General features: G+C 44.1%; 1 protein-coding gene across 2 annotated transcripts; it reads right to left on the minus strand.

Moving 5' to 3' along the window:
• Positions 1-295: 295 nt before the first annotated feature.
• TMBIM6 (transmembrane BAX inhibitor motif containing 6) lies at positions 296-26,856 on the minus strand. Of its 2 annotated transcripts, none has more exons than XM_017894731.1 (10): positions 26,104-26,423; positions 12,943-13,028; positions 12,092-12,200; positions 9,492-9,612; positions 7,217-7,265; positions 7,008-7,105; positions 6,723-6,802; positions 6,155-6,255; positions 3,710-3,785; positions 296-2,355 (listed from the first exon to the last, which is right to left on the minus strand). In XM_017894731.1, exons 2-10 carry the CDS (start codon positions 12,996-12,998, stop codon positions 2,332-2,334), a joined length of 714 nt encoding a protein of 237 aa, XP_017750220.1. In that variant the 5' UTR covers positions 12,999-13,028; positions 26,104-26,423; the 3' UTR covers positions 296-2,331. The 2 variants fall into 2 exon arrangements, with proteins under 2 accessions (XP_017750220.1, XP_017750219.1); XM_017894730.1 differs by lacking the exon at positions 26,104-26,423 and adding an exon at positions 26,754-26,856 and having other exon boundaries at positions 2,215-2,355.
• Between the last annotated feature and the right edge of the window lie 303 nt (positions 26,857-27,159).

Below are 27,159 nucleotides of genomic sequence, written 5' to 3' on the forward strand. Positions count from 1 at the left end.
CATCCTCAAATTCCAAAGCTTGGCTGCACATCTGAACCAACTGCACATACCACCACAAACAACATACAGCAAAGGTGGCAGCGGGTGGAGAGGACTGGAAACAAAACTGGCCTACATATTTGACAGAGAAAATTCTCAACATTTGTGGCATGTTGGGGCTACAGAGTGGGAGGTCTAAGTGGGGGTCTTTGTCACTATTCATACTTAGGACACAAACTCAATTGTGTCCCACTCCCAGCCCCCACTAGCAAACCTGGCAGTATCGCAAGTTCCATGATTTAACACAAACACCAGGAAAGGTTAAGGAATTTTCTTTATTTTTTACAAATTAAGACTATGTAGATTTCATATATTTCTGAATCAAAAACACCTTTGTCTTCACAGTATGAGTTAGAATGCAGCCTGAGCTGAAAATCAAGGAACTAGAAAATAAAGTCGTAATTAGAGATAACTGTATTAAAAATCTGTTAGGCATTTTCTTTAAAAGTCGTTTTTTTTTTTTTTTTTTTTTTTTAATTTCTTGTCATTCTTGGCACTGTTTCTAAAAGAAAAACTCCATTATCCCCAGCAAAAAAGCACAGAAGGTGGAGTTTGGCTTCAGGAGATGTAACTCAAATTTTTAGGCCTGGCAGAGAATCACCAAATTTATGGAGAGTTGTTAACAGGGGTTTAACAGGAAGGAAGTCCCTTTAGTAAGTTCTCAAGGCAGAGGCTGGAGGCAGCAGCTACGTCAGAGGACAGCATCCTCAAAGTGAGCTTTTCCGGGTGGCATGTCACTTCAAGAATAAACACAACTTAGGAACAAATGGTTTCATGGGATAGCACAGTAACACGGTGCACTGTGAACCTGAGGCCACCGTGTCAATTTGTGCACTGGTTGTGAATAGAGAGGGCCAAAAATTATGTCCTATTGGTAATGAGCTTTCAATGGCTCAATCCTCTCACACTGAGGCTCTGTAGAGCAGCTCAGAGCCACAACCACTCCCAACACTGGCCCTTCTGTGGGCAGCTGTCTGTGGCAGCCCACAGGAAAGGAGCTGGAGATCCCCATTAGGACTGTCCACCCACACTTGAAGCCACAAAACTGCAGAGATTGGGGCTGTCACTGGTTTGGCCACCTAACTCCCGCCTAAAAGGCCACAAATTTCTGGAAAACAGGTAACAGACCAAAAACTAAAGTGCATCAGTAAGATGAACATTTATCTACTGCACTGAGTCTCTGGCTTGATACTACCTACTGGTAGTATCAAGTCCAGTTGGGGACAGACTAAAATGCACTGAAGGACTATTAGGATTGCTGCCTCCTAAGTTATCACAGCCCCATTCTGTTCATGTGAACGAGGAACTGCTTGGTTGGTAAAGGAGATTTTGCTCCCCACTGCCCCAAACAGGTCCTTATCTAGGTTTGCTCCCTGCTGCCCCAAACAGGTCTGGCAGGAGTGGTTACAATGAGCTCCAGAGGCTCAACCATTCCCCTTCCCTATCCTTGCTCAGACATTTAATCACAGCCACTTAGTAGAGGCCACTCAGTAAGGGGACAACCAACTAAAAAAACAAAAACAGGGCAAGTTTAGGGGAACCCTACGATGCTGTACCTTGATACACATAATCAACCTTTTCAAAAATGCCTGACAAGAATTAGTCTTCCCTTTGTGCTGAAGTCTTCCCACCCACGGATGGAAGCAGGCTGACTCCCTGAGGATCAGGCAAGGGATGGGAAAGGGAACACATTACTTTTGTGAAGGCAAAGCAGAAAGGTGTGTTTGCCAGACCAGCATGGGCAGCTCAGAGGAAGCAAAGCATCCACCAGAAGAGGCTCTCCATTTTCTTTGTAGGGCCTGACAGTTCAGATAGGAGGCTAAGTTAACAATGGGACCACTGAATTTCTTTCCAATGGAAAACTCATGGCCCAGTCCCACAGGAACTGTGCGCATACCAAACAGCGATGAGGAAGGAAGGGCCGGGTGGCCCTACCAAACAGTTCAGGTCCACTGGGTGAAGCCTGGTGGGAAAGCGACTTCTGAAGTTAGCGCCCTCTGCTGGTCCCACTCCTCATCACAGCAAGTCGACTGCCTAAGTAGAGGAAGAGGCTACAGACTGGGTTGACAAAAAAGGGAGTGAGGAGAACTCCAGGAAGATGAAGCCAAACTCCAAACTGTATTCTGCTAATCAGTTTTTTGATCAAAAAATTCAAAATAGAGGAAACCACAAAGCACAAAAGCTTTTCTGATGCTTTTCATTATCACAGAACACACCACCTGTAATGTGTGCAAGAAGGAAATGAGGGGTGGAAGGAGAGGAAGTCAAATTGGGAAAGGCTGGATGGTCACTTCATTTCTTCTCTTTCTTCTTATCCTTTTCATTCATGGCCAGGATCATCATGAGTTTTCTGAAGAGAGTAACAAAATCTAAGAAGAGATCAATGCAGTGCCAGATATAATCTTGATCTCCATTTTCAGCCTTTTCAATAATGAGTTGAGTATCAAAAAGGACAAAGCCACACATGACCACCAGTCCCACATACAGGTTTGCCTGGAAAAGCCAAATGGATCCAAAGAAAACATTCCCCACGGAAGACAAAAGCAACAGGCTCAGGGCTGACATCAAGATACCNTAGAAATAGAGAAAATCACCCAATTAATTTTGACATTTGACATTCAAGCTAAAACTCTTGAGTGAGCATGTACTTAGGGACTAGAAGTGAGCCAGACAATTAAAAAGAAATGAGAAATGCTTCCTTAGCTCAGCAAGAACTGAATCTTAACCACGTCTTACTGGTGGTTCCCAAAGTTGCCAACAGACCAACCGAAAATAAAGGTTAAGCAGATGTCCCCACCCCAACCCCAGGAGTGCCTAGGTGGGCTGCCTGACCATTCTAGGCTATTCACAGCCACCACAGCTCAGATCCCAACAGTGAAGACTGTAGATGGCACTCTATCCTAAAAGAGTGAAACTAGAGGCCAAGACCACCAACCATCCATTAGGCCTGAGAAGTGCTCCACCCTGCAAAGTGAGCATGACTCTTTGGCATAAACTGACATTCAGAAATAATTTGGTCCAGCAGAATTCTTAGTTCAATCTTGGGTGGAAGCCCAATGTATAAAGGAATAAAAATTGGCTTGCTTGTTCTGAAACTGGCACATCTGCCTAATGCTCAGTCCAACCATGGCACAGCCCAGATAGAGCCAGCAACCCTATCTGGTCAGCTGCTCCCACTACCACTGTGCTATCTCTAAGCTCCATAAGGTCTGTAAAGAAAAGCTCATTTCAGTTGTTTCCCCCACTGCTGAACTAGACTATGTTGGATACTCATTAGCCCCATATAGAATGCTTCCTTGGAAAAAAAACTAAGACTAACAAATGGATAATATTAGTCTACTTCTGAAATTTACAGTGTCCTCCACAATACCTTTCTGAGTCACAACTATATAGCCTTTAAATTATTCATATAGTAGGTTGTGTTTACTGCCACTGAAGCTTTTTTCCCTTTTATGCTAAGCTCAGGGATTAGTTAAAAAAATTTTTTTTTTCACTTGTTGCTTTTTCTCTAACAACTGAAGACTTATAGTTTACTTCTTACTCAGTGGCCTGCTTACAGTTACCCTGGACCTAACACAGTGTGTGAGCAAGTTTTCAAATCTGAAGCATACACACATGCTAAGCTCAGGAGCCATTATTCTCTCATCTTTGGGTGAGAGGGCTAACAAACCTTTTCATTCATGGCCAGGATCATCATGAGTTTTCTGAAGAGAGTAACAAAATCTAAGAAGAGATCAATGCAGTGCCTGAAAGGCAAGAACCAGATTAGGATCTGTACTTCAGACTTTCTTTTATCCACAAGCTCACAAAGATGCAGAATATAAACCCCACTCCCACCCCTACGAGCCAGCTTCTCCCACACTTTACCCCCAACTAAGGAAGTAAAACTCAGGTGTCTGAGATCCTTTCAGACTCATCGAAGTCATGCAGCATATAGAAAAGAGACTGGACCGGGCACAGTGGCTCATGCCTGTAATCCCAACATCTTGGGAGGCTGAGGGAGGTGGATTGCTTGAGCCCAGGAGTTCGACAACAACCTGGTTAACACAGCAAAATCCCGTCTCTACAAAAATTAGCAGGGCATGGTGGCATGCGCCTACAATCCCAGCTACTGAGGAGGGTGAGGTGGGAGGAACACCTGAACCCAGGGAGACTGAGTCTGCAGTGAGCCATGACAGTGCCTCTCCTACTGTAGCCTGGGTGACAGAGCAAGCCTTGTCTCAAGAGCTTTGGACTCTGCAGAGGTCCAAGTCTGAACCTTTAACTACCACTAGTCATGAGACTTTGAGAGAATCCCTACATTAAAAAAGAAAAAAGTGCCAGGTGCAGGGGCTTACACCTGTAATCCCAGCACTTTGGGAGGCTGAGGTGGGTGGATCACCAGAGTACGGAGTTCGAGACCAGCCTGACCAACATGGAGAAACTCCATCTCTACCAAAAACACAAAATTAGCCAGGCATGGTGGCGCATGCCTGTAATCCCAGCTACTCAGGAGGCTGAGGCAGGAGAATCACCTGAACCCGAGAGGCAAAAGGTGCAGTGAGCCAAGATCGCACCACTGCACTCCAGCCTGGGCAGCAAGAGCAAAACTGTTTCAAAAAAAAAAAAAGTGAGCTGGGCATGGTGGCCCATGCCTGTAATCCCACCACTTTGGGAGGCTGAGGAAGGCAGACTGCTTGAGGCCAAGAGTTTGAGACCATGTCCTCATGGGACAACATGGCAAAACCTTGTCTCTACTAAAATTACAAACATTAGCTGGACGTGGTGGAGAACACACCTGTAATCCCAGCTACTAGGGAGGCTGAGGCACGAGAATCGCTTGAACCCAGGAGGCAGAGGTTGCAGTGAGCTGAGATTGTGCCACTGCACTCCAGCCTGGGTGACAGAGCAAGACTCTGTCTTAAAAAAAAAAAAAAAAAAAAAAGTAGCTGGGTACGGTGGCTCAAGCCTGTAATCCCAACACCTTGGGAGACCAAGGCAGGAGGACTGCTTGAGAACAATCTGGGCAACATGGTAAGACCCCATCTCTACAAAAAATAAATTACCCTGGCATGGTCACATGTGCCTGTTGTCCCAGCTACTCAAGAGGCTGAGGCAGAAGGACTGCTTGAGCACAGGAAATTCAGGCTGCAGCGAGCTGTGTTCATAGCACCACATTACTTACTGCCTAGGCAACAGAGCGAGACCCTGCCTCTAAAAACAGAGTGTATCTTCTACTCATTGTTTAAAGAATACAGAAGTATAGAAAGGAAAAAGATAAAGATCTCTTTCCCTCGCTTCTGTCTGGAGGCAGCCACTATGGATATGTAAATGTATCAGCCACCCCCCAACACTTTTTTTTTTTGAGACGGAGTCTCACTCTGTCGTCCAGGCTGGAGAGCAGTGGCGCGATCTTCACTCACTGCAACCTTGGCCTCCCAGGTTCACACCATTCTCCTGCCTCAGCCTCCTGAATAGCTGGGACTACAGGCGCCCGCCACCACACCTGGCTAATTTTTTGTATTTTGAGTAGAGACGGGGTTTCACTGTGTTAGCCAGGGTGGTCTTGATCTCCTGACCTTGTGATCTGCCCACCTCAGTCTCCCAAACTGCTGGGATTACAGGCGTGAGCCACCGCGCCTGGCCCCCACACTGTATTTTTTTTTTTGAGACAGGTCTTGCTCTGTTGCCAGGCTGGAGTGCAGTGGCGCAATTTTGGCTCACTTCAACCTCCACTTCCTAGGTTGAAATGATTCTTGTGCCTCAGCCTCCTGAGTGGCTGGGATTATATACATGTGCCACCGTGCCCAGTTAATTTTTTAATATTTTTAGTAGAGATGGGATTTCGCCATGTTGCCCAGGCTGGTCTCAAACTTCTGAGCTCAAGCGATCCATCTGCTTCAGCCTCCCAAAGTGCGGCGATTATAGGTGTGCGCCACCACACTGGGCTTATTAGCCCAGATTTTTTAAAAACGTGAAGTCTTTCAGGAATTTAGGAAGATTATGGTACACAGTTCCAAAACCGTGGGTTTCCTACCACATACACTCCCAAAGCTTGGCCACCTATGTCTAAGTTCAGCTGTGGAACGGTATGCCTCAACCTTCATGCTTGTTAAAGACTAGTTCCCACACTCACCAGATATAATCTTGATCTCCATTTTCGGCCTTTTCAATAATGAGTTGAGTATCAAAAAGGACAAAGCCACACATGACCACCAGTCCCACATACAGGTTTGCCTAACAAATGTATGAGATGAAATTACTATATAGCAGAAGTTGCAGTGAAAAAAAAAAAAACAGCCATACTTTCTGGCTCATGGCCACTTGAAAGTACATCAAATGTGAACCCAATCAACATTACCATTCATGAGAACTGCAGCCTAGGGAAGACCACATTACTTCCCTAGGCACAATACTGCACTGGTCACTGGAAGAGTTTCAATCATTTTAACAAGCAGCCACTGCCAGACTGGCCTTACAAAAATGGTGTCTGAGCAAACCATTTTCTCTTAACAATGCCCAAACTTGTGCAGCCTGTTTTCACTTGTGGCAGAAGGCTCCATCCTATGAAGGATAATAAGAAGGCTTAGAGAGCACTGCCCAAAGTAGTATAGAAAAGTGGAAAGAAAAGGAAAGAAAGAAAGAGAAAAGAAAAGAAGTGTGAGGCAAACGGCTGCTAGAAAGTTCTAGGCAAAAAGTCTTACCTGGAAAAGCCAAATGGATCCAAAGAAAACATTCCCCACGGAAGACAAAAGCAACAGGCTCAGGGCTGACATCAAGATACCTATAAGACACAGCAAAAAGCTGTCTTGAGAAAAGCCAAAGCAAAGTAAAGCAATCCCATTAAAGCCATTCCTTAACTTTCCCCAGAATGAAGGTTTTCAACCTCAACTCAATAGTAGCAAAGGAGTTAGGGGTAAGGAAGGAGTACTAGTGAGAATTCTGGCTAAAGAGGAGCCCCCATTCCCTGTTTGCCAGTTCACACTTACCTCCCAGAAAGAGGTAGCTACGGCGCCTGGCATAGAGTGCACTGAGGGTGAAGCAGGTGAAGATCATTGCTGTGCCCATGAAAGCAGTGGGAAGGATGCTGTTAGAGAAAAAGACCATTAGATTAAGGGTATACATATTATGAAGGTATATATATATGACAGTATATTCATAAAGATAAAAGCACGTAAGACATGACCAAAAGAGTTACCTGGGGTTGACAGCAATACAAAATTCCAGGGCAGGGCCCAGGCCAACTCCTAGAAAACAAAAAACCCAGAAAACAGTATTACCATCAATTCTTGAATAGGATCCTCATCCAAAAGCTGATCCCAAAGTATAGGCATACTTATGCTCTTAACACGGACTAAAGAGTTAAATCTCTCTCCCCTCTGCTGTAATTGTTTTCAATAAAATGTATACTTGGCTGGGTGCGGTGGCTCAAGCCTGTAATCCCAGCACTTTGGGAGGCCGAGACGGGCAGATCACGAGGTCAGGAGTTCGAGACCATCCTGGCTAACACAGTGAAACCCTGTTTCTACTAAAAAATACAAAAAAACTAGCCGGGCGAGGTGGCGGGCGCCTGTAGTCCCAGCTACTCAGGAGGCTGAGGCAGGAGAATGGCGTAAACCCGGGAGGTGGAGCTTGCAGTGAGCTGAGATCCGGACACTGCACTCCAGCCTGGGTGACAGAGCAAGACTCCGTCTCAAAAAAAATAAAAAAATAAAAAAAATAAACGTATACCTGTGTTTTTTTGTTTTTGCTTTTTATTTTTTTTAAATAGAAGTAGCTGCAAAATTGTGCTCTTAGCTGAAAATCATGAATGACCTCAGGGAGGGAACAGAAATTAGAAGAAAATAAAGCAGGCATGTCAAACATTTCAGAGCTAGAGTGATGTGAGATGGTAATATAGGCCAGATCAGGAATTAGAAAAAAAGGATAAAGAGCAAAACAGTGCCTTGTGGCCAGCAACCTTATAGTCATGGAGGACCAACTCCCCTTTGTAGCAAAGAAAGGCCAGACTGGTTCTGTAGGTGGACACCTGCCAACGGGAGGGTAACCTGTTCCAGCTTCAACATTTCTTTCATTCTAATTACTTTTCTCTTTCATTCTGATAATTCCACCCCTTAATGCCTTCAAAAATTAGCTTGCCCTGATGTAAAAATCTTAATCCCTAAATCTCTTCCTTTCTAAAATTTCTCCAACACTACATATATTAGACTGTCACTCAGAACAAGCTGTTCCAATTCAAATGTTGTTTTGCAAGTATTTTTATTACATAGCTTGAGTCTTGCTTCCTTTATGACAATTCTACAAGAGCTGTGTCTTTTTTTGAGAATCAGCAAAGTGTCCTGCACAATGGATCTCAATGTATAGCTTTAATGCACTGTCTGTAAGACTCAGAACAGAAGATAATTGCCAGTGTGGGTGCAACTAAGTCAGATTCTCAGGTCTAGTTTATTAAAAGTTCTATGTCTACTATTAACAGGTTATGCTACCTAAGCTCTTGAACATCATTCATTCAGGTACACAATGGCTATTTTTGGACACAAAAGTAGAGTTATAGTGGTTACTCACAAACAGTTTCCCCTAATGGATGGGGAAACAAAATGAACCTATGTGAAATTAGAAAGCAGGCCAGGAAGGCCAGGCACGGTGGATCACGTCTGTAATCCCAGCACTTTGGGAGGCTGAGGCAGGTGGACTACTGAGGTCAGGAGTTCGAGACCAGTCTGACTAACATGGTGAAACTCCATCTCTACTAAAATACAAAATCAGGGCCGGGGCAGTGGCTCATGCCTGTAATCCCAGCACTCTGGGAGGCCAAGGTGGGCGGATCGTGAGGTCAGGAGTTCGAGATCAGCCTGGCCAACGTAGTGAAACCTCATCTCTACTAAAAATACAAAAAATTAGCCGAGTGTGGTGGTGGGTGCCTGTAATCCCAGCTACTCGGGAGGCTGAGGCAAGAGAATCGCTTGAATCCCAGAGGTGGAGGTTGCAGTGAGCCAAGATTGTGCCACTGCACTCCAGCCTGGGCAACAAGAGTGAAACTCAGTCTCAAAAAAATAAAATAAATAAATAAATAAATAAAAGCTGGGTGTGGTGGCTCACGTCTGTAATCCCAGCACTTTGGGAGGCCGAGGCAAGCAGATCATGAGGTCAGGAGATCAAGACCATCCTGGCCAACATGGTGAAACCCTGTCTCTACTAAAAACACAAAAATTAGCCGGGTGTGGTGGCACATGCCTGTAATCCCAGTTACTTGGGAGGCTGAGGCAGGAGAATCACTTGAACCTGGGAGGCGGAGGTTGCAGTGAGGCGAGATCGCACCACTGCACTCTCTAGCCTGGGTGACAGAGGGAGACTGTCTCAAAAAAAAAAATAAAAATAAAAATAAAAATAAAAAAAAAAAAAAGGAGTGGAGAGTTCAGAGATACTGAAAATATAGTTCACTCCTCAAAATTAAGACAAATCCCTTAATGTACCTGTAAGGAAAGCAAATCCAGCAAGAAGTCCCAGTCTTTTCTGCTCAGTTTCATGGCTATGAGGTGTTGCCATCAGCCAAATCATCAGTATCAGGGAGCCCAAGGCAGACAGCAGGCCAGCCTGTCGGAGTCAGAATCAATCAGTCATTAAACACTTGAAAGTTTCAAATTTATTTTGCAAGACTCTTTATTGGGTTCAAATACTCGTCTGAACTTCCTAACATTTGCTTATAACCTGGAGGCAGGAGAAAAAGTAGTGTTTTCTCAGGGATGAGGCTGAGGAGAGAACCCAGAAGCCTTGAAGCACAGAGTCAGGACCATGGTGGATACTGGAGGCTCTTCTGGCTTCAACTACAGTACAACTACCCAAGTCAAACTATGAGTGAGTCCTGCCCAAAAAACAGAAAGGATGAATCAATGTGACAAGTGCTTAAAGTAGATTCCATCTGTAGAAGAAATAGAAACGATCCCTTTTTGATCGCTTAAAAAAAACATGGTGGCTCACGCCTGTAATCCCAGCACTTTAGGAGGCCAATGTGGGCCAATCACCTGAGGTCAGGAGTTCGAGACCAGCCTGACCAACATGGAAAAATCCCATCTCTACTAAAAATACAAAATCAGCTGGGCGTGGTGGCACATGCCTATAATCCCAGCTACTCGGGAGGTTGAGGTAGAATTGCTTGAACCCCGGGAGGTGGAGGTTGCAGTGAGCCAAGATCGTGCTATTGCACCCCAGCCTGGGCAACAAGAGTGAAACTCCGTCTCCAAAAAACAAAAACAAACAAACAAACCCCCCCAAAACCAAAACACCAAGACACATACATATACAGAAGACTGTAAAGTACTAAAATGTTAACATTAGTTATTTCTGGATGATGGGATTATGGAAGTTTTTAAAATACTTCCTTCTCATTGCTAGTCTGTTTTCTGAATTTTCTAAAATGAATACATATTAGCTTTGTAGTAAGAAAAAAGTGTTTCTTTTTTTTAAAACTCAAGTGGGACAAGCTACAGGCATTAGAAAAAAGAGAAATCATTAAGGATGGATGTAGACACTGAAGTTCCTTCCTTCCTTTAAAGGAAGAAGTTGATTCTCATTATTCACAGTGTTTATGTTATAAAGTCACAGTGGACAATGAATTAGTAAGCCCTTGTTCCTGAGGGAAATAAAAGGTAGGTAGGTTCCTGCAAGCCTAAGGTCACAACATTTTCATCAAATGATCAATAGATACCTTGTTTTATGTGTGTTTCTGTTTAAGGACACCTCATTTGACATTATTTTTTATCCCTTAACATTGAACTCACAGTCACAACAGCAGTACAACTCATGCCGGAATGAAGCTTATCTAATAAACACATTTTCTTCATAAAGCACATTACGGTCTTTCTGCACTCAGGAATACTAGACAGCACTTCAGCACTATGCTGTTTGCATTCTAAACAGCAAAATTAAGCCAAGCATGGTGGCATGTGCTTGTAATTCCAGCTACTTGGGAGGCTAAGGTGCGAGGATCACTTGAGCCCAATAGTTTAAGACCAGTCAGGACAACACACCAAGACCTCCACTCAAAGAAACCCAGCAAAATCACCAATTAAAAGCACAAAAATACAAAGAAAGTGGCACTAAATGACCATGAAAAGAACATTTGTTTACAGTATGAGAATTGAAACAAGGAGGCAGAACACTGTCTTGTTCAACCTCAGCTGAAAACACTGCACAGCAGGGTGACTCAACTTTTCCACCACTCTGTGCCTGTCTGCAAAAAGTGCCATGAGTATTGATTTTGGGGTTACAAATTTTAATGAGTAGGTGAATTCACAAATATAGAATCTGTGAATAACAAGGATTGATTATATTTTACTACTTTAAGGGCTAACCTTGCCTAAAACTCAAGCGATCAAAGCCCTATCTTTTGAGTGTCTACAGTAATTTTTCACACAATCCCTGCCAGGAGATGCCTGAACGTAAGGATAGTTCTCAGCAGTGGCAAATGCCAACAGAGGCCCACCTATACATTTATGCTAAAAGGAACATTCTACAAAGGGACAGGACTATGTTAGGAGTCTTCAAACTTTCTGGTTATTCCTCAAACTGTACCTTCTACTCCTGTTGACCAAACCCAAATTCTCTCTCAATACAGGAAAACAAATTATTGAAGGTTTTTACCCAACCATGCCGACAACAGTTATTAGAAAATAAAAGGGGTCGATTCCTTAAAAAAAGGATCTCAATCCTGCCTCTTCTGATAGTTAATCACACAATCAGAGTTTTTAAAGAATGGTGGAAAAGATAAAAAAGGCTTCTGTGCAAAAGAATCCCAGCATGCACGTCATGCATCTACTCAGTGGGTGGGGGTCTTGTACGTCAGCAGCACACCATTCAGTGCCAAGGTTAAGGCATTCTGTTTTCAGTATTTAGAGGGGGCATGGTTGCCAGAAAATTAAAATGGCTTTACATGTCCTGATTTAATGGCTGAATTTAAATCCTAAACTACTGATAAAGATTAAAGAGAAGAACAGGGTCCCTGGACCACCTTGCTGAGCTGGTTTTTCCTAATGTAATTTGTACCACAGCAACCAGGAGAGAAAATCTTTCTTACCTGAATGAAATGAGTGACCACATGGACATAGGACCCTGCAGCCGCCACAAACATACAAAGGGCAAAACTTGCATAGACCTTCTTCAGGTGCTGCTGCGTTGAGGGGGTTCTACGAAAAGAATGTGAGTAAGAGCAATCACTCCCAGACCAATCTCATATCTAAACTAAGAAGAATCACTTATCTCTTTGCCTTTCTGGGAATATGTAAAAGTTCTGCTACAAATAGTCTGAAATACTTTTAGGAAAGCATATTATAATATAGTATTTTGGCCAGGTGCGGTGGCTCAAGCCTGTAATCCCAGCTCCCAGCACTTTGGGAGGCCAAGACGGGCAGATCACGAGGTCAGGAGATCGAGACCATCCTGGCTAACACGGTGAAGCCCCGTCTCTACTAAAAAAAATACAAAATCTAGCCGGGCGAGGTGGCGGGTGCCTGTAGTCCCAGCTACTTGAGAGGCTGAGGCAGGAGAATGGCGGGAACCCGGGAGGTGGAGCTTGCAGTGAGCTGAGATCCGGCCACTGCACTCCAGCCCCGGCGACAGAGCGAGACTCCGTCTCAAAAAAAAAAATAATAATAATAATAAAAAATAATATTTTGAAAATAGGTTAACAGAATCTTAAATGCTGAGGAAGATCAAAAGCCCAAGATTATGAATAATCAGTACCCAAACTAGAATAAATGCCTTTCCAATAACCACACAGCAACCTGTAGAATCTGGACATTTTCATCAGGTCCTCTGGATTCTGGCCAATTTATTAGCTTATACACACAGAAGTTATAAACGTGAAAAAGGGAAAAAGAGATATGACAAGAAATGCTGTACAAAACCAGTCAAGGTCAAAACACTTACATATGAGAAAATTTAAAAAGCGCATCAAAGTTGATCTTTCGATCAAATATGTTCATGGTTCCAGAGTCTGTGCAACAGTCTCCACTCTGTAGAACAAAGAAAGGTTAGAGTTATTAAGTCACACGGAGTCACACGAACAGCTTATTAAAAAAAAAAAAAAGCAACATGTAAGTTCAGAAAGATGAAAACTTGCCTAAAATTCTACAGCCCTAACACAACAATTTTTATTTTTATGTGTCCTACAATGTATTTGCAATCACAGCCAACCATTTTAAAGAGGACAGAGGAATTGAATGCATCCTCTTCTCCCCCCAAACTATTTTGTTACTATCATTTGATTTCTGTTCTTTCAGAAGGCAATTTGACCCTTTAAAAGGCAGAAAGTTTGTAAGAGAGATTCTCAATTAACAATCTAGTTAAGATGGGCGCGGTGGCTCAAGCCTGTAATCCCAGCACTTTGGGAGGCCGAGACGGGCGGATCACGAGGTCAGGAGATCGAGACCATCCTGGCTAACATGGTGAAACCCCGTCTCTACTAAAATACAAAAAACTAGCCGGGCGAGGTGGCGGGCGCCTGTAGTCCCAGCTACTCGGGAGGCTGAGGCAGGAGAATGGCGTAAACCCGGGAGGCGGAGCTTGCAGCGAGCTGAGATCCGGCCACTGCACTCCAGCCTGGGCGACAGAGCGAGACTCCGTCTCAAAAAAACAAAAACAAAAACAAAAACAATCTAGTTAAAGCACCTAGACAGTGGCACATAAAGCAATTTTGTCATTGTTTCAATATACTAAAGAATTCCCTCGGCCGGGCATAGTGGCTCACGCCTGTAATCCCAGCACTTCTGAGAGGCTGAGGTGGGCGGATTACCTGAGGTCAGGAGTTCGAGACCTGACTGATTAACATGATGAAACCCTGTCTCTACTGAAAATACAAAAAATTAGCCGGGTATGTTGGTGCATACTTGCAATCCCAGCTACTCGGGAGGCTAAGACAGAAGAATTGCTTGAACCCGGGAAGTGGAGATTGCAGTGAGCCAAGACGCGCCACTGCACTCCAGCCTGGGTAACAGGGCAAGACTCCACCTCAAAAACAAAACAGAACAAAACAAGAATCTATAAAGCTGGGTCTGGCACTAAGACTTCCATTTTAAATATATGCATATCAAAATTTCTCACCTAATACATTTAAGAACTGAACTGAAAAAGATTCACAATTTTAAAAAAAAGAAAGGTTTCTACCTCCATAAAAAAGGAATTATGCAGAAAGGAGAATTTTTTGGGAGTATTTTTTGACAGTTTCAGAACCTTTCCTACAGAAAGGCTGGAACAGTACAAAGAATTCCTGTACAACCTTCACCCAGATTTCCTAAATGCTAATATTTCACCATATTTGCTTCATCCCCTCTCTATATAGCAATACATAGAGAGATGTAAAAATATTTTTCTGTAACCACACAGACACAGTGCTCCTAAATACTTCAGTGTGGGCCGGGCGCGGTGGCTCAAGCCTGTAATCCCAGACTTTGGGAGGCCGAGACGGGTGGATCACGAGGTCAGGAGATCGAGACCATCCTGGCTAACACCGTGAAACCCCATCTCTACTAAAAAATACAAAAAACTAGCCGGGCGAGGTGGCGGGTGCCTGTAGTCCCAGCTACTCGGGAGGCTGAGGCAGGAGAATGGCGTAAACCCGGGAGGCAGAGCTTGCAGTGAGCTGAGATCCGGCCACTGCACTCCAGCCTGGGCGATAGAGCGAGACTCCGTCTCAAAAAAAAAAAAAAAAAAAAAACTTCAGTGTGTATATCCTGAAAGCAATGATCAAAATCAGGATATTAATACCAATGCAATATTATTTCTAATCTACAGACCTTATTCAGATTTTTGCCAAGTGTCCCAATGTCAAAAGAGTATTTTAAACTGAATTATATCCAGGTTAGATTATATCAATACCATAAAGTCAAGTTAAGTTTTGCTCCCTCCCCCATTTCACATGCAATCCTAAGTAAACATGTTCAATCTACAGTGCTAAAGATTGAGTCAAGAACTTTCATCTTTTCTAAATATAAATCCTCCAAAGTCTTATCAGGGCCTTAATGCCCATCCACTTTAAATCTACCAGAAAAGAAGGGGCAGGGAGGAAGGGATTCAAACACAAAAGATAAGTTGTGTGAAAGGCCACCTACTGAATGAAGCACTCCAATGAGCACCTAGAGCAACACTCAGAACAATTCATCCAGGTAATAAAAGTTACAGTCCCCAAACAAATTTTCTTGTCTTTTTTTTTTTGAGACAGAATCTCGCTCTGTCGCCCAGGCTGCAGTGCAGTAGCATGATCACGGCTGGGAATACAGGCGCCTGCCATCGCACCCAGCTAATTTTTTGTATTTTTAGTAGAGACGGGGTTTCACCATGTTAGCCAGGATGGTCTCGATCTCCCAACCTCGTGATCCGCCCGTCTCGGCCTCCCAAAGTGCTGGGATTACAGGCGTCCCAAACAAATTTTCTAAGGAATCCTGGGCCAGTGGAAAGATATAAACATCATTTGGTTCCTGAGGCTCTCTCCCACAAATGAAACATTCACAATGGCTGGCTTGCCTTCTCTGATTTCTCCTTTTCTTCTCTCATCAACATCACTACTCATCTCAGAACTTTGGTTAGTTCAGTTTTTAAGGACAGATATAGTGAGAAGCTGCAGAACCTACTAAGGTTGTTGCTCTCTCCTCTGAGTTACAGGGATCTGGGCCCTCTTGATCTAGATGGTGCAATTATTGCAGGTTGTTACAAGGCCACCCACAGCCTTCCAAAACCAAGATGAATATGAATATGTCCTCTAGAGAGCACACTTACAGGATGGCAGAATTCATCACCTGGAAAGTGTCTTTGTTTAAGGTTTCCCATTAACATCCCTAATGACATCCCTAGACAGCACTTACAACAATACTGAAGTAACCTTCAGAGCCAAGTTTCTCTCAGTATTCACAATAGCAACGCTAAAGAACCTCTTGTTTCCAATTACAAGAATTAAAGAAGGGTAGGGGGTGGAGGGGGTGGATCCTCAAACACCCAGGGGATTCTAAGAAAGCGGCAACGCTCAGGTAACCAGACTCTGCTCAGTGGAATCTGTTCGAGGGGAGAATGGCAGAAACTCCCCTTTCTCAAATACCGCTCTGACATTTCCCAGGGGGTACTGACTGCCTCTTTCTGGTTCTCTCTTAACAACTGTTGATGGAAAATCCAAAACCATCAAAGGCTGTGTCGGTTGGGGCGGGGCGGCGGGAGTGAGATGTGAAATAGCAATTTCACTTTAATAGAAGCTTGTGGTTTGAAATCATTAAAAAATAACCAAAGCTTCTGTTTTTCAGTATCACTATTTCAAAATTTAAGTAAACATGTAACTACCAAATATTGTAGATGCAAAAGTGCACAGCAATTTTAATAGCTTTATGGAGAAAAAAAGAAACCTGGTAAAGCACAGATGGTCCCTGACTTACCAGGGTTGACCTATCACTGGGAGAAATTGATACCCATTCAGTACACTCCTTGATTTGCGATGGGTTACATCTGGATACACCCATTGTAAATGAAACATATGTTAACTCAAAAATGACTTACAGGTTGGGCACGGTGGCTCACACCTGTAATTCCAGTACTTTGGGAGGCTGAGACAGGGCTCACTTTGACGTCAGGAGTTTGAGACCAGTCTGGCCAACACAGCAAAACCCTATCTCTATTAAAATACAAAATTAGCTGGGCATGGTGGCATGCCCCGTAGTCCCAGCTACTTGGGAGGCTGAGGCAGGAAAATCGCTTGAATCCGGGAGGCGGAGGTTGCCATAAGCCAAGATCACATCACTGTACTCCAGCCTGGGCAACAAAGCGAGACTCCGTTTCAAAAAACAAACAAAAATGACTTACAAAAAGAAAAGGACTTACATTTTCGACTTACAGTATTTTCCACATTTTCGAATTACGGTATTTTCTTTTTTTGTTTTTTTTTTTTATGAGATGGAGTCTCGCTGTGTCGCCCAGGCTGGAGTGCAGTGGCGCAATCTTGGCTCACTGCAAGCTCTGCCTCCCGGGTTCATGCCATTCTCCTGCCTCAGCCTCCGAGTAGCTGGGACTACAGGCGCCCGCCACCACGCCTGGCTAATTTTTTGTATATTTAGTAGAGACGGGGTCTCACCTTGTTAGCCAGGATGTTCTCGATCTCCTGACCTCATGATCCGCCTGCCTCGGCCTCCCAAAGTGCTGGGATTACAGGTTTGAGCCGCCGCGCCCGGCCGACTTAGGGTATTTTCAAATTACAATGGGAATTTTCCAGATGCAGCCCTGTCTTGAGGAGCATCTGTATTCATTTAATGTTTATGATACAATGTACAGATGACAATTTCAAAAATGTTAAAACGTGAGAGGGAATACATAGGTCTTAGAACCAAAGAAATAAGATAGTTTGCTCCAGATCTGTTCCAAACAGACAAGAATATACAGATAAGTAATGAGATCAAACTGTTCTGACAAGTTTCGCCAGATAAAATAAACTTACCAAGTTTCAATCTTAGCTTCAACTAGTGAAGCTCAGAAAAGATACCTACTTTTCAATGGCCGATGTGCAAACTCAGCCAAACGAGATTAAGTTGCACTTAACTCAAAAATAGCAGCTCTCATATCAAGTATTTTCCATCCTAGGAGCAATCATCTCTTAACAGGGTTTGAAGTATTATATTCAACACCATTAACCAAGTAACTCACTAACTTCCCAGATGAACCCAGTTAAATGAAAATCTTTGTTTCTAAAAAAACACATTAAAATGTTATGTGTATTTTACCACAATAAAGAAAAAAAGTAAATTACAAGCTGCTAAAAAATTCAATACAGCAGTCCTTTCACACCTCTAACTAAGCCTATTACTTACTAATTCAACCCTAAAATAAAGAGGGGTTATTTACACAGAATACAGTGTGGGTAGTGCCTCCTGGAGTTGTGGAAATTTTGCCTATACTGCATTTGTAAATGAGAAGTAAATGTTCAGGTGTTAATCATAACCAAATTCCTCTCATTGTATTCAGAGCCTCCTGTTATGCCTTCATCCCAGGAGAGGAAAACCTGAAGCTGTCAACATGTCATGTACAGACTGCTAAAGTTTTGCAGAAGTGTCGTCATTCTGTGGTATCCATGACCAGCCTCCTCTGCCAGAGCCACGCAAAAACAAAAAGCTAAGAGTTTAATACACAGCTCTCCCAAGAAAAAACTCAAGTAAGCATAATTATTTTGAGTTAGATATTCCTGCGGTCTGCTTTTCCTTGGGAAGGGAGGGACAGCAGGGGCTGGTAGGAGACAGGTATTCTTAGCAGTGGACACCTAGGTTATGTTAAATGCCTTGTTGTTTTGTTCTAGGTATCTCCCTTACCTTGTCCCAAAATGAAAGACTATTATCAAGGGTCCAGCCTTAAATTTAAAAAAAAAAAAAAAAAAAAAAAAAAAAAAAATGCTGGGTGCGGTGGCTCACACCTGTAATCCCAGCACTTTGGGAGGCCAAGGTGAGATCACGAGGTCAGGGGTTCGAGAGCAGCCTGGCCAACATGGTGAAATCCCGTCTCTATTAAAAATACAAAAATTAGGCTGGGCGCAGTGGCTCAAGCCTGTAATCCCAGCACTTTGGGAGGCCAAGACGGGCAGATCACAAGGTCAGGAGATCGAGACCATCCTGGCTAACACGGTGAAACCCCGTCTCTACTAAAAAAAAAAAAAATACAAAAAATTAGCCGGGAGTGGTGGCAGGCGCCTGTAGCCCCAGCTACTCGGGAGGCTGAACCAGGAGAATGGCGTGAACCTGGGAGGCGGAGCTTGCAGTGAGCTGAGATGAAGCCACTGCACTCCAGCCTGGGCAACAGAGCGAGACTCCTTCTCAAACAAACAAACAAACAAACAAACAAAAAAAAACAAAAATTAGCTGGGTGTGGTGGCAGGCACCTGTAGTCCCAGTTACTTGGGAGGCTGAGGCAGGAGAATCGCTTGAGCCAGGGAAGCGGAGGTTGCAATAAACTGAGATCGCGCCATTGCACTCCAGCACAGGAGACAGTGCGAGACTACGTCTCTAAAAGAAAAAACATACACACACATACACACACACACACACACACAACCATTCTCTTCAATCCTATTCCCACACACCTAGGAACTACAGTCAATATGAAACATGCTGAAGTAGCCAAAAGCTATGCAAAACAAAACTATCACGGATTCAGTATGCATTCTACGCAACGCTGGAGGCAGGACAGACATAGCCTCAGTGTGTACAGCAACATTAAAACAGCAAGTCAAGGAAACACTGTTCATACATTTAATTAAATATGTTTATGTTTTATTATGAAGACAACAAAATCTCAAGGTTACGTTCACTTCCCAAAAAAAAAAAAAAAAAAAAATTAGGCCAGGCAGTGTCTCCCACCTGTGAGCCCAGCAGTTTCGGAAGCCAAGGTGGGAGGGTCGCTTGAGCCCAGGAGTTCCAGACCAGCCTGGACAACACAGCAAGACCTCATCTCTGCAAAAAATTAAAAAATTAGCTTGGTGTGGTGGTGTGCGCCTGTTGTCCCAACTACTTGGGAGGCTGAGGAAGGAGAATTACTTGAGCCCAGGAATTTTAGGCTGCAGTGAGCCATCATCACGTCACTTCACTCCAGCCTGGTAACAGAGCAAAAATGTCCCTGCATCCCAGCCTGGGCAACACAGCAAAACTGTTTTATAAAATTAAAAAAAAAAAAATTAGTTTGTCAATTACATGGTTCTTTTTTCCTGTTGTATTAATTCAACCATCCTGAACTTTGTTCCCACATATCTAGAAAGGACCAAACTGATACTTAGAAGAAAAATCTCACATGGTTTAAAAGAGGGGAAAGGGCTGGGCACGGTGGCTCGTGCCTGTAATCCCAGCACTTTGGGACGCCTAAGTGGGTAGATCACCTGAGATCAGGAGTTCGAGACCAGCCTGGCCAACTAAAACCCAGTCTCTACTAAAAAAACACAAAAATTAGCCCGACATGGTGGTGTACGTCTGTAATCCCAGCTACTCAGGAGGCTGGGAAAGGAAAATCGTTTCAACCCATGAGGCAGAGTTTGGCAGACAGCCAGACTCAGTCTCAAAAAAACAAAAGGAGGGGGAAGAACTGTCAGTAATTTTTCGCTAGTTCTTCCTCCTCTTCCTCTTCTTCCTCTTCCTTTCTTCTTCAGTGTTTTTGGCCAGGAAAGCTTTCCATTCATTAGTTTTTACTACTGAGTAATGTTCATACACTGTATAACCATGTCCCCTGCATAGTGGTTGAGAGTGCCTGCTACTTATGAATCCTAGTTATTTCCTTACCAGTGGGACATGCAGCAAGCTTCTGGCACACAACCTCACTGTACTTCAGTTTTGCCTACCATTTGTAAAACACTAATATATAACATTCCTTACTTCATAAGGCTGAAGATTAGGTGAGATAATACAAATAAAGTTCTTAAAATAGCTCTTTGTACACAGGATGAGTTCAATACATGGTAGCCATTGTTATTACTGGTGTACTAACATTGTTATTACTGGTATACTCATTACTACAATGTCTTCGGTAGATTATTCTCTTTTAAAAGTCTAGCCTGTAATCCCAGCATTTTGGGAGGCTGAGGCAGGCGAATCACTTGAGGTTAGGAGTTCAAGAGCAGCCTCGCCAACATGGTGAAACCCCGTCTCTACTAAAAACAAAAAAAATTAGCCAGGTGTGGTGATGTATGCCTGTAGTCCCAGCTACTCGGGAGGCTGGAGCAAGAGAATCGCTTGAACCCAAGAGGCTGTGGTTGCAGTGAGCCGGGATCGCGCCACTATACTCCAGCCTGGGTGACAGAGTAAGACTCTGTCTAAAAAAAAAAAAAAGAAAAGAAAAGAAAAAAAAGTCTAGTTTTAGAATACATTTATCCCAGGCTAATTTACATGTCATGTAAATTAACTTTTTAAAAAATTACTCAACCATTAACTCACAGGTAGCTGTATCCTGAAGGATGTATCCTTCAGGCTGTATCCTGAAAGCTGTATTAACTCACAGGTAGCTGTATCCCGAAATTGGCCGGGTGTGGTGGCTCAAGCCTGAAATCCCAGCACTTTGGGAGGCCGAGACGGGCGGATCACGAGGTCAGGAGATCGAGACCATCCTGGCTAACACGGTGAAACCCCGTCTCTACTAAAATACAAAACTAGCAGGGTGAGGTGGCGGGCGCCTGTAGTCCCAGCTACTTGGGAGGCTGAGTCAGGAGAATGGCGTAAAACCCGGGAGGCGGAGCTTGCAGTGAGCTGAGATCCGGCCACTGCACTCCAGCCCGGCGACAGAGTGAGACTCTGCCTCAAAAAAAAAAAAAAAAAAAAAATTTACCCCGAAATTAAGTAAAATTAATTTGGAGGGGCCAGGTGTGGTGGCTCACACCTATAATCCCAGCACTTTGGGAAGTCAAGGCAGGCAAATTGCTTGAGGTCAGGAGTTCGAGACCAGCCTAGCCAACACAGCGAAAGCCCATCTCTACTAAAAATACAAAAATTAGTTGGGTGTGGTGGCACATGCCTGTATAATTCCAGCTACTCAGGGGGCTGAGACCAGAGAATCGCGTGAACTCAGGAGGCGGAGGTTGCAGTGAGCCAAGACTGTGCCACTGCACTCCAGCCTGGGTGAGGGAGTGAGACCCTGTCTCAAAAATAATAATAATAATAATAATAACTTCAGAGGCGGATGGTGGTAGAAAATTATAGGCTAGGCACGGTGGCTCACACCTGTAATCCCAGCACTTTGGGAGGCCAAGGTGGGAGGATCACAAGGTCAGGAGTTCAAGGCCAGCCTAGCCAACACAGTGAAACCCCAACTCTACTAAAAACACAAAAACAAGCTGGGCGTTGTGGTGGGCGCCTGTAATCCCAGCAACTCAGGAGGCTTAGGCAGGAGAATGGCTTGAACCTGGGAGGCAGAGGTTGCAGTGAACCAAGATGGCACTATTGCACTCCAGCCTGGATGACAGAGTGAGACTCCATCTCAAAAAAAAAAAAAAGAAAAAAGAAAAGAAAATTATAAACTGAAATGTAAAGGCACTTGAAAAATCTCATTACTAGTTAAAAGTACAGATGCTCGATTTACAATGAAGTTACATCCCAGTAATCCCATTGTAAACTGAAAATACTGTAATTTATGCATTTACTACACACAACCTACCAAACATTATAGCTTAAGCCTAGCCTACCTTACCCTAAATGTGCCCAAAACGCTTACATTAGTCTGAAGTTGGGCAAAACTATCTAACACAAAGCCTACTTTATAATAAAGTGTTGAATATCTCATGTAAAAGCATCATACCAGATATCCCTAGTCTGGGAAAAGAAGGAAATTCAAAATTTGAAGTACAGTTTCTTTTGTTCTTATTTTTTTGAGACAGTCTCGCTCGGTCGCCCAGGCTGGAGTGCAGTGGTATGATTTCAGCTCATTGCAACCTCCGCCTCCCGGATTCAAGCAATTATCATGCCTTAGCCTCCCAAGTAGCTGGGATCACAGGCGTGTGCCACCATGACCAGCTAATTTTTATATTTTAAGTAGAGACAGGGTTTTGCCATGTTGGCCAGGCTGGTCTCGAACTCCTGACCTCAACTGATCTGCCCACCTTGGCCTCCCAAAGTACTGGGATTACAGGCATGAGCCACTGTGCCCGGCCTGAAGTACAGTTTCTAACAAACAAGCAAAACTTTTGCATCATTATAAAGTAAAAAATCTTTAAGTCAAATCATCATAAATTGGGGCCTGTCTGTACTTTTGTTTAAATGGCATACCTTTCCTCTAGCACATTTATACTATCGCTCTTCTCCCACAGGGCCATGGGCATTTTAAGACAGCCTAATAGCCACTAAGTGATAATATGATATGGTAAAGGATTTGATGAAGTAAATGCTTAATAGCTTGATGCGTTCCCTGACACTCCCAGGAGGTAGGTCAGTTCAGTTTAGGAACAATCCAAGGAATTGTGTTTCATTCAACTAGGCTGAGCTTTCATCTTCCCAGGTGGACACCTTAGATGTCCCAGCCTCTCCCTTAACTTGGACCCAAATCCCTGGATTTGCTAATACTGAATCCATCTCTCTAGGGGGCTGACTCAAAACCAAAACAGTAACTGGAGATGAAATGTCTACCGCCTTCAGTAAATTATTTTTTGTACCAAACTTTGACACTACTGCATCTCCTTCTCTATTAACAACTGTTTGACAGATACGGAATCCTAAGAAGGCCCCAAAATCCTAAATAATCTTCTTCCACTATAAACCAATAATCCCTCCCCAATAACACCATATTTAGCCCAAATGGGAGCACACACAGATTAGGACAAACAGCACACCCACTTCACCCTCACTCTTTTTTTTTTTTTTTTTTTTTTGAGACGGAGTCTCGCTCTGTCGCCCAGGCTGGAGTGCAGTGGGGATCTCAGCTCACTGCAAGCTCCGCCTCCCGGGTCTAGGCCATTCTCCTGCCTCAGCCTCCCGAGTAGCTGGGACTACAGGCACCCGCCACCTCACCCAGCTAGTTTTTTGTATTCTTAGTAGAGATGGGGTTTCACCGTGTTAGCCAGGATGGTCTCGATCTCCTGACCTCGTGATCCACCCGTCTCGGCCTCCCAAAGTGCTGGGATTACAGGCTTGAGCCACCGCGCCCGGCCCACCCTCACTCTTGAAGCTCCTTTTTCAAGTATTTTGGATTCCAGTTAATTGTGCAGAAACTTCTCACCCTGAGGGCAGAGTCTGCATCTGGTTCAGCTCAGCTATCCCCAAGATATAAGCACTACAGAGTCTCTAGAGCAAATTTAGAACCTATTAGCAGATCAAGAGTGCTGTAACCTTAAGTCAACATTCCCCAGCTGGCTCAGAGTGGAACCTACCTCAAGGGGTCACTCAAGTAACCTTAAAGTCAAGGAGATAGGCTTCTCCTTGGTCTCGAACACCATCTTTGGAAAACAAAATGTGTATAAAAACTACGAAGGGCTGCATGCAGTTTGGTTAGAAACTCTGGGGGAACACAACAGAGTGGTAGAAGACACTTCTACCAGATTCTACAACCAGGTCAAAGCAGTAAAGGAAAAAACATTAGTTAGAGCATCAGAATATTCAATGGTTTCCCTAAAGGAAATTAATACCCTTGGGTAGTTTACGAAATAAAACGAAACTCGTCAGGCCAGCAGTAGTACCTTCTATACTAATACTCCTGACTACATTTATATAAAATTTAGAACTTTTAAGGTGCTCTTATATACATATGCCTTTTAATCCTCACACATCAACCCACGAAGAAAGGGCAAGATTAGGCCCACTTTAAATATACATCTTTTTTAAGTTCAAAAAGGCAATGCAATACTGGCAAGAGGACAGGATTTGGTGTCACAAGTGCTGCCACTTTCAACCACATAACCTAGGAAAAATCATTTTACCTAAGGTTATCTCAGCTTCCTCATCTGTAAGATAATGATGATTAGTACCTGCTCTACTGAATGCCAATAAGAAAATCTATGTGAAATCAACATAAAGTACTAAAACAAACATTAGTATTGATTTGACCAACATTAGAAAGTTAAATAGCAGAGTCAGAACCAGATTTGGGGTCTTCTGACCACTATAGTCTAGTGCTCTTTTTACTATTCCATCCTACAGTAGAAAAATAAGTTTTCATTTATATAAGCTTTCAAAAGTAAGTTTCAGCCACAGGTGAAGACAAATCTTTAAAACAAAAAACTCCCAAAACATACATTGATTCCTATGACATTTTTTCTGCATTTTCAGCGTTTGTATAAAGAGCATGAAGTATATCTTTAATCAGGGAAATAACTTGAAAATGCTAAGTATCTGGATTAATTTTACCTTTTCTTATTCTTTAGGAGAGATGACTATTATTCTTTAGGAAAGGATTACACTTGTAGTCCTAACATTTTGGGAGGTCGAGGCAGGCGAATCACTTGAGGTCAGGAGTTCGAGACCAGGCTGGACAACATGGCAAAAGCCCGTCTCTACTAAAAATACAAAAATTAGATGGGCGTGGTGGTGCGCCTGTAATCTCAGCTACTTAGGAGGCTGAGGCATGAGAATTGCAAAAACCCGGGAGGCGGAGGCTGCAGTGAGCTGAGATTGCACCACTGCACTCCAGCTTGGGTAAGGAAGTGAGATGTCTCAAAAAGCCATAATAGTAATAACAATAAATAAATCGCTTCAGTACAGGAGTTGGTCATCCTGGGCAACATGGTGCAACCCCAACTCCACAAAAAATACAAAAATTAGCTGGAGTTGGTGACGTCCACCTGTGGTCCTAGCTACTCAGGAGGCTGCGGTGGGAGGATCACCTAAGGCAGGGGAGGTCAAGGTTCAAGTGAGCCATGATTGTGCCACTGCTCTCTAGCCTGGGCGACAGTGAGGCTCTGCCTCAAAAAAAAAAAAGAAGGAAGGTACTAAGCCATGTTTCCACAACCAGATGAATAACGGAAGAAGGAAACTCTGGATCCAAAGTACAGACTGTATTTCTCAAGGGTTCAACTATTCTGTCCCTACTGGAGGAAAGTGGCAGACAATCTACACGTTAACATATTCTTTAGGCCAGAACAAAAAATATTAGACAACAAAAAGGAATAAGAAAACACCAAAGAGTGTAAATAATTACAGGAAAAAAATGTGTATACACAGGCCATAAGAAATGTGTTTATGCAATTCCGATATCGTTCCAGAATTAAATTCTTAAACCACACATACAGACAAAAGAGAAACTGTAAATATCAATAAGTAACTAGAAAAGCCCATTTACCATTTATTTACCTTTGACCTTAAAATCCTTGTCTGTTTCAAGCACAGTCAGCCCTTCTACTGGGTTACACATTCACAAATTGCTAGAACACAGTCTCAAGTTCATAGTGATTTTTGTTGTGGGGGTGGTCAACGAAAGGCTGATGACCCCAAGCAGCCCGGGCTGGCACGGGATAGTAATTCTACACTTAGTAAATATACAAAGATACCAAAGCCTATCTGTTACCACAGATCCAGCAAATAGGCCCAAGATAAAAACTGCCCAACGACGCCCTTCCTGAGCAGACTTAGACGCCCACAAAAGCTCAAGACCAAACAAACAAAGCCACCTCACCTGCCCAAAGGTAACCAATCCGTACAGAGCGGGGCCTCCTCATGGGCCTCGGAAGGCAGCCCCAGCCCCAGCCTCCTCTCACCTCCCGCCTCTGCCGTTGGCTAAGAAGTAACTAAGGAGCCTCGCGTGTCACAGTGTGTGACATCACCCGCCCGACAGGCCCCACCTCGAGACAAGGCTCCGGGTCGCTCACCCAGGGTCAGCCCGACCCGAGAACCCGCCAGCAGCCGAACAGCAATCGGTTGGGTGGGGTTTCGCGTTCCTTCACCTCGGAAGGACGTGGTCTGAATTCGAACGAAAGAAGCTGGGCCAAGGGGTCCTGTGTCTACACTTAGTGGAGGAGGAGCGGGAGAAAGGAAAAGGCGGGCTGAGAATGGTCCTTCGCCAGCCTCGACGCCCCCCCGCAAAACCCCGCAGACTCGCCTCCGCCCCTCCTCCCCCGCTACAGCACTGTTGCGCATGCGCAGCACTAGTTCCCTCGCTTCCCTCTCCGCCCAGTTTTCCCGAGTCTGGTCTCCGAGCAGGGCCTCGTTCCTTCAGGTGCCATCTGTCCGCAGACGGAAGCTACTCCCACTCTTGCTCAGACAGTAACTGCTAACTCCCTTTCCATTTCTCACTCCCAGTTCGCCCAGTACTAACTCCAGACGTACCTTCCTAACCAGCCACTCGAAGGCCTACTGGCGCTTCTAACACCGGATGTGCTCTGACTCACCCACGTCCGCTCCCGATCCTTTATCCGGCGTCCGCCTCTCGAGGGAAGCCCCGCCCTGTGGTCCGCTTAAAACCAGTCCTCATTGGCCGTTGACCGCACTTCTGCCTTTCCATTGGCTGTACGTGCAAAAACAACGGCTGCTTAGTTCAGAGGCCTGAGCTTGTCGATCAAGACTCTGGCCACCAACCGCCGTCGAAGCAAAAAGTCTCCGCCTTCTTACCGTAGTAAGCCAGGGTCACGGTGCGCTGCTGCCTCTAGTGGAGAAAGTGAAAATGGGCAGGCTACCCCCCCGGACAGCCCCACGACTTTTGAAGGGGTAGCGCCGCAGTTTCGGGATTCTGACT

This window comes from Rhinopithecus bieti, unplaced genomic scaffold (genome assembly GCF_001698545.2).
Source record: "Rhinopithecus bieti isolate Rb0 unplaced genomic scaffold, ASM169854v2 scaffold_24390, whole genome shotgun sequence".
Taxonomy (NCBI): Eukaryota; Metazoa; Chordata; class Mammalia; order Primates; family Cercopithecidae; genus Rhinopithecus; species Rhinopithecus bieti.